Source organism: Pristis pectinata, chromosome 2, assembly GCF_009764475.1.
Source record: "Pristis pectinata isolate sPriPec2 chromosome 2, sPriPec2.1.pri, whole genome shotgun sequence".
NCBI classification, from domain to species: domain Eukaryota; kingdom Metazoa; phylum Chordata; class Chondrichthyes; order Rhinopristiformes; family Pristidae; genus Pristis; species Pristis pectinata.
The window spans coordinates 31,503,449-31,517,464 of NC_067406.1; the positions used below are offsets into that span (position 1 = coordinate 31,503,449).

General features: G+C 43.6%; 1 protein-coding gene across 15 annotated transcripts in view; it reads left to right on the top strand.

Annotated features, from left to right (window-relative positions):
* nedd4l (NEDD4 like E3 ubiquitin protein ligase) overlaps window positions 1-14,016 on the top strand; it is a 316,982-nt gene that overhangs the window by 267,342 nt on the left and 35,624 nt on the right. For all 15 annotated transcript variants that reach the window (XM_052036646.1, XM_052036653.1, XM_052036662.1 and 12 more), the window contains 4 exons: window positions 1,069-1,146; window positions 2,408-2,462; window positions 6,705-6,763; window positions 8,290-8,355. In XM_052036646.1, the coding sequence (XP_051892606.1) occupies window positions 1,069-1,146; window positions 2,408-2,462; window positions 6,705-6,763; window positions 8,290-8,355 (258 nt within the window). The remainder of the gene's footprint in view (window positions 1-1,068; window positions 1,147-2,407; window positions 2,463-6,704; window positions 6,764-8,289; window positions 8,356-14,016) is intronic.

Sequence of the window (14,016 nt, forward strand, 5' to 3'; positions counted from 1 at the left end):
AATCCTACATTAATCTTGCTTCTTATTCGCCTTTCATATGCTTTTTTGGAAATTGTTGTTGGAGTACAGTATTTACAGTGCTCTCATACTGGACTCAAACGCTTCATCACCTTTGTTGTCATTTCTCATGCTGTACTCTCAGTCCAATAGCCAAGGAGAGCAGGTGTATGAAAATGCCATCATCTGTTAATTCCACTACAAAAACCTGATTCAAGCATTTATCAATGTTACTTATTGTAGTTTGTTAGAAGTCTTGGCACTCACTACCTCATGCCACAGTGGGGCTGCTTTCCCTGAACTTAAGCATGGGGATTATTTGCATGCTCTCGCCTTTATTTTTCATGCTCAAAGAGGAAACCTGAGAGTTTACCTAGTTTGTAGTGAATTCTGTAACATGGATTGATAAGTGTTGGTCCAGTTAACCATTCCTTGTAAAACTGGGCAGATAGTCATTCACTGTTTAGCCTGCTGTTATCCTCACCTGATATACTTTCTAGTAATGGCCATGTCCAGGTACAGAAAGAGGAACATGTATCAATCAGCTGCCCATGAAGAGATCAGACAATTCAACACAGAATGGAGACTTCCAATTCATTTAACTCATTCCAGCTCCAGGCTGGGATTTTATCAAATGATTTGTTAGGAATGCATATATTTGCATTCAACCCGCAGAGTTTTTATAATTAGTAGCATGTTTTAACTTTTGGATTCCACTAAATGAATATTTAGGGCACTAAAGCATAGTCTGCTTATCCAAGGGAACAGATTATATTATTAGCTAAAATCCATTTTTGATGAATGGGCCTTTGATTTTTATGATGCATTTTAATTTTAAATTTTAAATCTTGCACATCCAAAAGAAATGTTGTCAGTTGTCAATGAGCAGTGTTATTTACATCTTTACAGTAAGTTTCTTTGTATTACTTTTTGATGATTACTTTTTTTCCTTGGGAATGATTCCTACAATATAGTCTATCAGCATTATTTTTTCAGAGAGGACTTCAATTTCCCAGTTCTTTCTTCAAAAGGCCATTGCAAAAGGGGTTCTCAAAGTGACTTATTTTTCAGGAGGATCCACGGCTGAAATATCCAGTTCATTTAAGAGCAAAGGCATCATTGGATCCGAATGATCTTGGACCTCTCCCTGTAAGTGCAACAAAATCTTTTTTTTTCTAAATAGCATGCAGCTAAATCATATCCTGACGGATTCAATTGTAAGTCCACTATCAAATTGTGATTTAAACTTTCTGATTATTATTCCAACATAAAACACACATGCAGTTTTAACTGGTTAAAAAGCATTGTATGTATTAATGCAAAATTCGTTCATACCCATGTGAGGTGCCTAATGAAGCAAGCTCCAATATTTCTAATGGAGAGAACAATTCCTGTATTTGCATTGAGATGTAATGTAGCACTTAAGGTGTTTGTGAGTGCAGCTCTGTTATTTCCAGAGAGATATCAATGTACGTGCTAGCAACGTGAAGATATTGTCATTACATGGTCCATCTTTTAAATGTGCCATTTTGCTGTAAAAATGCGTCTTCATTGAAGGCAGGATGTATTTTGAAACAAAATCCCACTGGCTAGAAGTATTTTAACAATTCTTGTTTTTATCAATATCTATCAATAAGTGTACTGATCTGCTGAGTATTCAGAATCAGAATCAGATTTATTATCACCGACTTAATATGACGTGAAATTTGTTGTTTTGCAGAGCAATACAGTGCAAAGACATAAAAGTTATTATAAATTACAAAAGTAGCTAAATAGTGCAAAAAAAAAGAAAAACGAGGTAGTGTTCATGGCTTCATGGACTGTTCAGAAATCTGATGGTGGAGGAGAAGAAGCTTTTTCTGAATTGTTGAGTGTGGGTCTTCAGGTTCCTGTAACTCCTCCTTAATGGTAGTAATGAGAAGAAGACATGTCCCAGATGGTGAGGGTCCATAGTGATGGATGCTGCCTTCTTCAGACACAATCTCTTGAAGATGTCCTTGATGGTGGGGAGGGCTGTGCCTGTGATGAAGCTGGCTGAGTCTACAACCCTCTGCAACATCTTGAGATCATGTGCATTGGAGCCCCCATACCAGGCTGTCCAGCATTGCCTGTTTTTATTTAAGCTCTTTAATATCTCTCCCCATTTTATTTCAAAGTATTATCTTTTTTCATATACTTGCAACGATCTCTCATTAGAATTTAAGTTCAACAAAGATTTTATTCTCTACACCTTATCCTATCCCAGCATTCCACAAAACTTATTAAGAATGTGTGACTATGACTTGGAACTTTGAAAGGTCATGAGACTCAAAGTGTTTTCTCATAACTGCATATTTAGCAAAGAGTTTCTGATTGATTTCAGTATTCCAATGTTTAAAAAAGAATTCTCTTTCCTCTTATGTCTAAACAGGCTGGCTGGGAGGAGCGAATCCATTTAGATGGAAGGTCATTCTTCATAGACCACAGTGAGTAAGACTACATAAAGTTACAGTCATACAGCACAGAAACAGGTCCTTTGGCCCACCATTTCCATGCCAACCATCAAGTATCTATTTTTACTAATCCCATTCACCAGCACAATTTGTGAGGATGAGCAGTATTTATGTTTCATTATATATTAATGGTAGTCTTTGGCGCAGAAGGCAACTGTTATGCTCTAAATGCAGCATGACCCCATTCTTAATCCAACGTATTACTCCAAGAGCTTCTGAAATCATGCATGCCAACTTGGAAAGCAAACAAGCTACAAAAAGAGCAAGAACTCAAAAACTTCCTGAATATCAGCCTCTGTTACTATACCTAAAATGGATTGGTTAAAATTATTTATGTTTTTTGTCATTACTAGAGGCAATCTTCTTCTGCACTTGAGATCAAGTACACAAATTTAAATGTGTACTTAATCTCAAATCCATCCACGGTCGTGTTTTCCCTGGCTCTTCTCCACCATTGCTCCAAATCAACACCTTCTGCCTTCCTCTATTCTGGCCTCTTGTCCTACTTGCCACCATTCACTGCTGTACCAAAGGAGAATGGAAAATTTATGACATGGAAGAAGGCCATTTGGACCAGCACGTCCATGTCTTTGGAAAAAAAACAGCTGTTTAGCTTAATCCCACCTTTCAGTACTTGATCTGCAGGTCAAAGCTCTTCATGTACGTGTCCAGACACTTTTTAAATGTGATGAAGGTTTTGGCTTCTACCATCCTTCTATCATTCTACCAACCATACCAATGTTGTTGGAGTACACTCACTTTCCATATTTCCCACAATAATCAGTCAAAGCAAGTTCCTTTATTCGTGCATATGCAAGCAAACCACCCAGATTCAGAGTTCCAGGATGGCTTAAAGTTACAACTCGTACAGTGATTATTATACTCTTAGCATAATGTATCATCAAATTCTAAGCTTGTGCATCATAATTAAGCATTTTCTTGACTAGTCTATAAACATTTGACAATTACCTTTTGACCATCCAGAGATGAGACTCCTGTCCCTGGTCAATATCTGACCATAACAAAAGATCCCGTGATTCAAGCAATCAGTATCATAATCCTTCAGAGAGCAGTTGTCTCAACAGACTCGCTGTTCTTGATAGCCACTTTTCTTCTACAGTGTTTCTAAAGCTATCACCTTTCCCCACAGAAGCTACTTGCTTTAGGAATAAGCCTGTGACCCCTTTGTCTTAACAGACATTTGTAGAGTCAGAGAGCAATACAGCATGGAAACAGGCTCTACAGTTGTAACATGAAGTCCAAACTCTTGTACTTGGTGCCCTGCGTGATGAAGGCAAGCACGCCAAATGCCTTTTTCACCAACTTGTCTACCTGTGTTGCCACTCTTAGGGAACGATGTACTTGTACCTCTTGGTCTCTCTGCTCCGCATGATTATCTAGTTTAGTTCTCAGATTCTCCTGATCTTGTGGTTTTCATGTGTGGTAGTAAACAAATCTCATGAAGTTGTAAGTAACTGGCTTATAGCCTGCCAGATAATTGGGTAACCAGCCAGAACTGACTCAGAACATATGGAACCTGGGAACATAAATGTATATCCATGAGCTCTAAATGCAGAGTATGCACTGCCTACCTAGTGCAAAGTCTCTGGAATGCAGATTTTTGACAAAGGGACTTCAGGGAGATAGGGCAAAGGAATAGCTTTATCATTACAGAATTAAATAAATTAATTTAAAGAAATAAATTAGACAGACAAGGCAGATAATATGTTGCAATGACAAATTGTGGGAGCTGATAGTGACCCATGATGATCACATCTGATATAATTGTCGATAGCTCAAGGAACTTTGAATTTGAGTCGATGAACTGGAGTTTGAGATTCAGGCACACATCAGGGAGAGGACAAGTTACCATGGGCAATTTGTCCCAAGAGTCAGTCGTATTCAGATAAAGTGCTGCTGAATTGGTCAATCAAGAAACTATGACCATGTATAAGGAAGGTCTAGGGATCCAGAAAGTGGCATTGCAGGAGTCTTGGCTCTTGCACTTGTTCAACAGGTTCAAAGTTCTTGCAGTTGGTGTAGATGAGAAGAGAGACTGCAGGTGAATGAGAAAATTGAGCATCATGGTACCTGAGAGTGAAAAGGAAAGTGAAAGTGATAGAGGGCAGTATAGTTTGAGAGAGAGGGAGAGAAAAATACTATTCTGTGCAGTTATGAGCATGAATCTTGCAAGATTATATTGCCACCTGGTGCCAGAATTATGAACATTTTCTTGGGGCTGGAAGGGGATTGACCCAATAGTCAATCCAAGCAGGAATCAATGACATAGGTGGGACAGAAGTGGTTTCACTGAAGAGGATGAACAGCTTGTGTCCAAATTAAAAAACAAACAGACCAGGCAGATGATGATCTCTAGATTACTGCCGGAGATGCTAATAAATCGGCATACATCAGTAAGATCAGAGAACTGATTATTTGGTTCAGAGATTAGTTTGGGAGAAATTATTTTCAATTCATGTTGTACTGGGGGATAAGTAGATGTTTTGTTCACTTGAATGGGGCATGACCAGTGTCCTGGGGAATTGAGTAACAAGACTTAAAACTAATGATCATGCAGGGTGGCAAAATAGGTAATTGGTCAGTTTGTCAGGAATGGACAGCATACAAATGTGCCTATTCCTGCAATTAGAGTTAGGAAAAGGAAAAATGGCAAAAAGACAAAACCTAAGGTCTTTATCAGAACGTAAGTAGCATTCATGACAAGATAGATAAATCTATATGCCAAATAAATGGGTCTTATTTATTAACCATTAGAAATTTCATTACAAAATAACCAAGGTTGAGAATTAAGTATTCCAAGATAATTAACTTAGAAGAGGGGGCAAATGGGAAAGGAGGAGGGGAAGTAAATAGGGAGGACATAGCAGATGGAATATAATGTGGGGGGGGGGGCAGGGAGTGAGGTCATCCACTTTGGTAGTGAAAGTAGAAAAGAAATGGTGTTCAGAGGAATCTAGATGTAGATTACACAAAATTAACTTTGAGGTACAACGTGCAATTCTGATGATAAACTCTATGCACAACTTCATTGTAAGGGGATTTGAGTAGAAGAGCAAAGACAGATCAATGACAGATAAAAAGAAGGAAAATAAGTGCAGTCTGGAACAAATAAATTCTGAAGAATGGTAATGAATCGTCAAAAGATTCCTAGGTATCTTTTGCAACTAATGTAAAGCAATAATCAATGTTTAATGATGATTCCAAAGGATTGGCTTGTATTCTGGAGTTATTTGCAAGCCACGATTTTCCTATTTAATTTTTTGTACTTTCCCAGTTTACCCATGATTTTCATTTACAGTTGCCTACATTTGGAGAGTCTCAGTAACTACATCACATTACAAGAATGTTAAAATTGGACTGTTAAGAGATGTAACTGAGGTTCTAACCATTCTGGTGCCACTTGGTGCATACAGATTTATTTCATAGGTTCATCAAACAGAGACAGAGGCTATTATATAGTTAGCTACTGCCTTACACCTACATTCCTGCAGTATTTTTTTCATTATTCATCATATCATACATCAAAATATGTGTTAAATGTTTTATAAGAAGTCTTTGGCCCATTTTCTATTACTGTTCGTGTATTTTTGCAACATGGAGTTGTTAATTGTCATGGCAACATAATGTGGAGCTGGCTGAACTAAATAAAACTTTGTGTGCATGTTTTTAGGTCAGATGAGCGAGTTTAAATTATGTTTTGCAGAGACGTTAGTGCTGCATTTTCTATCTTCACACCTTTCACAGATTGTTAAAGAAATTATTATTTTTAGGATTTGGGCACCGCTGGCATTTATTTCACATCCCTAGTTGCCCCTGAGATGGTGGACCTATTTCGTGATTTTATTCTGAGTATACACAGACTAACTTTGAGAATTTTCAAACATCATTTTCTTAAGTGGGAAAGCATTGTATTAAGGATGAATAGAAACACCAAAATGAATTATGCCATTTTAATATGTTAATTAAACTATCACTACAGATTATAATGTCTACTTGATGTCTTAAGTAATAATTTGAAAAAGCAGTTGATGAGATGAGATCAAGCATAATGTATCTTGATTCTTCTATTCCTCAGTTTGTCCTCGAAACAATACTTAAATAATGATGTGCAAGAATTTTAAGGATAGTATCAATTTCAGTTGTAGTGGCTTCATCTAAATTTTATTGAATTAAGTCTTCTGTTTCTTCCCATAGATACCAAAATCACACAATGGGAGGATCCAAGGTTGCAGAATCCAGCCATTACTGGTCCTGTGAGTGTATAGTTAAAATCTCCCAGCTCTTCGCTGTTAGCAGTTCTGTTTTTTCATCCCTATATTTTCAACCCATCACCCCGCATTTCATTTCCCTCTTGCTCATTCCTCCCTTCCACATAAGCATGTTGTACCAAATATTTATTTTGGGTGAACCTACATTTTCAGGAATCTGTGCATGGTGCATCCTTGAATGGTGAAGTAAATGCATTTGGTTCCTCCACCAATCTAAGATATAAATCGCCAATGGAGAATTTATTTTTTTCTTAATGCTCCATTTTAGCTTTGAAGTCCAAGTGCACCTTATCTTATGGGGTGTGTGGTTTATGCACTTTGGTAGAGCTGTTTACAGTTTATATGACAAGAAACTCAATGGAATTGCTACAAAGAAATCAAAGTCATAATTAATTTTTAAAAGTGCACAGGATATTTTTGAATGGATTAAAAATGGCTTTGCTATTTTGTACACAAATGAAGCTAATCCTGACATGGAGATATTATGAAGGAGAGTTCAGGCAAACAAGAATGTTCCTGGAGAGAAATTAGATTGACGTATGAAGTTGCATTGATGTTAAAAATAATGGAAGGTACAGATCTGATACCTACTGTAAATAATATCAAAAATCCTCCAAATATATTTTGTATCAGTGATGCACTCAGCATTTTAAATGCAGGTTTTGATGTTCATTGGGATGGGCTATTTGATTTTAATGCAGGGTTTCATCTGGAAATGTCGACACTTCCTTTCCTCCCATAGATGCTGCTCAACCCAGTGAGTCCCTCCAGCAGATTGTTTGTCGCTCTGGATTCCAACATCTGCAGTCTCTTGTGTCTCCTGGGTTATTAGGTAACTCAGGGCTTTGGTTAGATGGCAGATTGGTGTATAATTTTTTTCCCCATTGCAGTTCCATTCATGTAGTTCATATCCCAACAAAACTTTGTATCAATTTCCATTATAGAAGCTTCTGTTGGCTTGCAATATGCAGCCTTCATGGGTGGTGATTGGGTTGTTTCTGTATGTACTTGTCTGTCTGTCTACAGGGAGAAAGTGAGGATGAGAGGCTGGTGTAGGCAGAGAATTTTACTAGCCTCTGTGTGAGCAAGTGCTTGTTCATTCCTTCTCTCAATGCAGTAGCTTTAATCTTGTGTTCTGCCATTCTTGATGAAGGAGCAGAGAGAATGTATTCTGTAAGCATACGCTTGGCCCATAGTGGTTTTGTCTTAGTTTAATTTTGACAAAGCAAAGCTACTGTAAGTATCTAGTAGACCAGAGTACTGCTTTCAAATGGCAATGCTGGTTGAACATGTGATCCAATTATGTAGCATTCAGTGAATGTATATCTGGAGGTGTATATTTGTGTCCAACACAACTTAGAGGAAAAATTGAAAACTATTAATCAAATCCATTTCTTCTGAGGCCCTAACCTGTACTTGATCTGATCATTCCAGACAATGGGGAACATCACAATGTCAGCTCACTCATCTTAAAATGAAGAAACATTGTTTTTTAATGTGTTTATTCACAGGCTGTGCCATATTCTAGAGAATTCAAGCAGAAGTATGATTATTTCCGGAAGAAACTGAAGAAGCCTGTAAGTAGACCATACATTCTGTCATGAGTAGTTTAAGAGACATTGTGTTTCAAAGCTCGGGAGGTCCATTATTTCTATCAGGCCCTAAAATAGAAACTGCACATGGAATAACAATAGATAGTGCCGCGTGGGAAGTGTAAGGATTTTGTGCATTGTCTTCTCTGCATTGCTTTTTAAGTTAACTATGTAAAAAAAAACTAATGAGTTGCCAAGCTTTCCTGACAACAAATCAGCTGTTCAGCATCTCATGGGGAGAATTAAAGCCTAACAGCTGATCACCAGTATTTTTTAATTGCCTGTTTTTAACTTTAAAACTTTCAGTTCATGGTTGGATGTTTCCACTTCTCCACATTCCTTATTTACCCATGCTTTTTTCTCCTGGTATATACTGAAATACAAACACACGAGGAAAGTTTGAAATATTTGGATCTTGTTGGAACCTCTCGGCATTTTCTCACTGGTATCAATACAGGAAATGTTGAATCTTGTGTTACAGTTTACACTACAATTTCAACTTCTGGATTAGCTAAACAAAATTGGTAAATTGGTTTATTATTGTCACATGTACAGAGGTACAGTGAAAAACTTATCTTGCATTCCGTTCATACAGATCAATACCTGTGTACTGCAAACTTTTACTATTTTAATTTTTAGATGCTCCATCTTCACTTTCTCTTCCCTTAGTTTAAAGGGGTGTGCATCCAGTGTTATATATTTATAAGCAGAAGAGCATTGGTTTTGAAATGTTGCACTCTTGCTTGTGCAATACTCATTTCTTGTGGAATTTTTTTCTTTAGAAATGTGCTTCTCAATGAAGATACAAATTGTCTGCTGACATACACAGCACATGATCAGAATTTAATTAACCAGAAGGCTCTAATATAGCTTCACATAAATGGATTGCAAAAAATTATATCAAAACATTTATCAGAGACTTGAAACATTTTCTTAAAAATCTTCTCAACTTTAATTTTTGAGTTTATTTTCTCCCTCTCTCATTTGCTTTAGTTTTATCTGTCCACAAGCATCCTAGGCTAAAAGTAATTTAAAATTATATCTCATTTATAAGACTGCTATTTATGGGCAAAATCGTTCAATGTTTCAAATTTCCAATTAAGGGTCGAGTGTTGGGGAAAATTCAGTGTAATTTTTTAAATATTTGCTGTTTTCCATTCCCTTCTGATCATGAATTTAATGAAAAGACAGAAAAACACAAATTGATTCTAACATGACCTGATTATTGTCATGATACATAAGATGAATATGATTTGTAAGTGACCTCCCTAGCTGATGCATTAGTTTAACTTAGATGTGCTGAAACAGTCTTCAGTAAAATTGTTTTGGAATATATTGTAGCGGCTAGCTACACTACTATAGAATAAAGACACGGAGTCTGTTGCTTGGAGTCAGAAGTCGATTGCTCGACAGGGGCGCGGTGCACCTTTTAATACGGAAACTCTTCCCGCGCTTCAGTTCCCGTGCTGACGTCACGCGTGGGTCACCTGACCTTCATGTGCGCGGGCTTTCCTAGCCCAACAATGGAGAAGAAAGAGAGCCCCATGCCATCTTGGGTTGGGGCCTCCGACGACGCTAGCAATCTTGGGAGCCAGTTCGATATCGATAAAGTGAGTCGCCACATAACCCTCCCCCCCGCCCCAAGAGCCAGCGATACCGTCGCAAAAGCCAGAATTAAATAAACTATGACTTGGATGGCCTGCCCCGTGTCACGCTCGCTGGACCACTACCGGTTGGTCCAGGTCTAAGTGAGCCAGCTTCAGCCGGTCAATTGTAAAAACCTCCTCGCGCCCCCCAATGTCCAGCACAAACGTAGACCCATTGTTCTTGATGATCCGGAATGGCCCTTCGTACAGCCACTGCAGCAGTGTTCGGTGCGCGCCCCTCCTGACAAAGACAAACTTACAGTCTCGGAGGGATGTCGGCATACGAGTCGGGGCCTGCCCGTGTCGCGAGGTGGGTATCGGGGCCAGGTTGCCAAGCCGCTCGCGCAGCCAGTCAAGCGTCACAGCAGGCTCTTGTCTGGCCCCCGAGGGGCTGGTAGGAACTCACCCGGGACGACCAAGGGCATTCCGTAGACCATCTCCGCGGACGAGGCATGCAGGTCCTCTTTTGGCGCGGTACGTATCCCCAGCAGGACCCAGGGGAGTTCGTCCACCCAGTTGGGCCCCTTAAGGTGGGCCATGAGTGCCGGCTTCAGGGGTTGATGGAACCTCTTCATCAGCCCATTGGATTCCAGATGATAGGCAGTGGTGAGGTGGATCTGGGAATCCCGCAAGTCGGCGATAGCAGACCACAGGCCGGAGGTGAATTGAGCTCCCCTGTCTGAGGTGATATGTGCCGGGACACCGAAACAGGCCACCCAAGTTGACAAAAGGGCCTGTGCGCAGGGCTGGGTGGAGGTGTCCGCAAGGGGAATGGCTTCAGGACAGCGGGTAAAGCGGTCGACAATTGTGAGGAGGTACTGCGCTCCTCGGGAGACTGGGAGGGGACCGACAAGGTCGACATGGATATGGTCGAACCTCTTGTGGGTAGGTTGAAAGTCCTGCAGAGGGGCCTTGACGTGCTGCTGTACTTTCGAGGTCTGGCAGTGAGTGCAGGACCGGGCCCATTCGGAAACCTGTTTACGAAGGCCATGCCAGACGAACTTGTTGGACCATCCGGACAGTAGTCCAGATGGATGGGTGTGCCAGGCCGTGGATGGCATCAACCACCCGTCGACGCCAGGCAGCTGGAACAATGGGGCGGGGTTTACCGGTGGAGATATCGCAGAGCAGGGTGTGCTCACCAGGGCCTACCAGTAGGTCTTGCAGTTGCAGGCCCGAGACTGCAGTGCGATAGCTGGGCATCTCCATGTCCGTTTGTTGTGCCTCCGCCAAGGCGCCGAAATCCACCCACTGGGACAAAACTTGGATGGTGGGCCGTGAAAGTGCATCCGCGACCACATTCTTTTTCCCGGACAGATGGCGGACGTCAGTGGTGAACTCTGAGATGTACGACAAGTGCTGCTGCTGCCGTGCTGACCAGGGATCTGAGACCTTGTTGAAAGTGAAGGTCAACGGCTTGTGGTTGGTGAAAGCTGTAAACGGCCTGCCGTCTAAGAAGTATCGGAAGGGTCTGATGGCCAGGTACAACGCCAACAGGTTGCGGTCGAAGGCGCTATATTTGAGCTCTGGCAGTTGAAGGTGTCTGCTGAAGAATGCCAGCGGCTGCCAACGCCCTTCGATGAGCTGCTATAGAACGCCTCCGACCGCTGTGCTGGAGACGTCGATCATGAGGGCAGTCGGGGCATCTGTACATGGATGCACCAACATGACCGCGTCCGCCAAGGCCTGCTTGGTCTTGACGAACGCGGTGTCACCCTCCTCTGACCAAACAATGTCCTTGCTTCTGCCCGACAGGAGAGCAAACAATGGGCGCATGATGCTGGCCACGGATGGTATGAACCAGTGATAAAAGTTTACCTTACCAAGAAATTCCTGCAGGCCCTTGATGGAGGGAGGCGGTCTGGCGTCGACCTTTGCAGGCAGGGGCGAGGCGCCGTGTTTGTCGATCCAATGACCCAGGAAATCGATTGTCTCAAGCCCGAACTGGCATTTGGCTGGGTTGATGATCAGGCCAAAATCCCTCAGGTGAGAACAGAGTTGGTGGAGGTGCGTGAGATGTTCCTGGCTGCTGCTGCTGGCGATCAAGATGTCATCGAGGTATATGAAGTCAAGGTCACGCCCGACCGCGTCCATCAGTCGTTGGAAGGACTGAGCAGCATTCTTGAGGCTGAAGGGCATCCGGACGAATTCAAAGAGGCCAAAAGGTGTGATCAGCGCCGTCTTTGGAATGTCGTCCGGATGCACCGGGATCTGGTGATAGCCGTGGACGAGGTCGACCTTGGAAAAAATGGACCGCCCGTGCAGGTTGGCAGTGAAGTCCTGAATATGCGGCACAGGGTAGTTATGTCGTTCAGACGTCGGTAATCGCTGCAGGGTCGCCAGCCTCCGGCTGCCTTGGGGACCATGTGCAGCGGAGAGGCTCATGGGCTGTCCGACCTGCGGATGATCCCCAACTTCTCCATCTTCTTGAATTCCTCCTTCGCGAGGCGGAGCTTGTCCGGGGGTAGCCATCGGGTGCAGGCGTCGGGGGGGGTGGGCCCTGGGTGGGGATGTGATGCTGGACGCCGTGCTTGGGCAAGGTGGTGGAGAACTGGGGCGTTAGTACAGACGGGAACTCTGCCAGGACCCTGGTGAACTCATTGGTCGACATGGTGACGGAGTCGAGGTGTGGGGCCGGTAGCTTGGCCTCACCCAACGAGAATGTTTGGAAGGTCCTGGCATGTACCAAACACTTACCCCCGCAGGTCAACCAGCAGACTGTTGGCACAAAGGAAGTCTGCCCCGAGGACTGGTTGCGCAACGGCGGCCAGGGTGAATTTCCAGGTAAAGTTGCTGGTGCCGAACTGGAGTTGCACCAAACGGGTGCCCAAGGTCCAGATGGCGCTGCCGTTGGCAGCTTTGAGGGCTGGTCCTGGTGTGCGGTTGCGAGTCTTGTGGCTGTTGGGAGGCATGACGCTGACCTCGGTCCCGGTATCTACCAGGAAACGATGGCCGGAACGCCTGTCCCACACATGCAAGAGGCTATCTGGGTGGCCAGCCGCCGTAACCATCAGCGGTGGCTGGCCCTGGTGTTTCCCGGAAACCGGCATGGTGGCCAGCACCTGCGGGTGTCTGCACCCCACCGCTGGTCGTAGAAACACCATTGGTCGGTCAGTGTCTCAGACCTGGTGGCGGGTGGGGTGTGGTCGATTGCCGAGTCTGACCTGCTGAACCGCTGGGTATCTGGCGTGGCCACGCGCTCAACAGATGCCCTGCTCTCCTCCTTCGTCCGCCAAAGGACGTCAGCACGGGCAGCCACCTTCTGGGGGTCGCTGAAGTCGGCATCCGCCAGGAGCCGGTGGATGTCGTCGGGTAACTGCTCCAGAAAGGCCTGCTCAAACATCAGGCAGGGTTTGTGGCCATCTGCCAGGGCCAACACCTCGATCATGAGCGCAGAGGGGGGTCTGTCACCCAACCCATTGAGGTGGAGGAGGTGGGAGGCCCGTTCGCGTTGGGAAAGGCCCGAAGTCTCAAGAAGGAGGGTCTTGAACTTATCATACTTCTTCACCTCCGGGGGCACCTGGATGAAGTCCTCGACCTGGGCTGCGGTGTCTTGGTCAAGGGCGCTCACCACGTAGTAGCACTTGGTGTCATCCCTGGTGATCTGGTGAATCTGGAACTGGGCCTCGGCCTGGTCGAACCAGACACATGGCCGGAGGGTCCAAAAGGTGGGCAGTTTAAGGGCTACTGCCTGTACCTCTTGTTGCGCAGACCTCGTGGGTCCAAAAACGTTTGGGCCTGTCGGGGTCACCAATGTAGCGGCTAGCTACACTACTATAGAATAAAGACATGGAGTCTGTTGCTTGGAGTCAGAAGTCGATTGCTCGACGGGCGTGGTGCGCCTTTTAATACCGAAACTCTTCCCGCGCTTCAGTTCCTGCACTGACGTCACATGCAGGTCACCTGACCTGCCCGTGCGCGGGCTTTCCTAGCCCAACGATGGAGAAGAAAGAGGGCCCTGCGCCATCTTGGGTCGGGGCTTCCAATGACGCTCGCGATC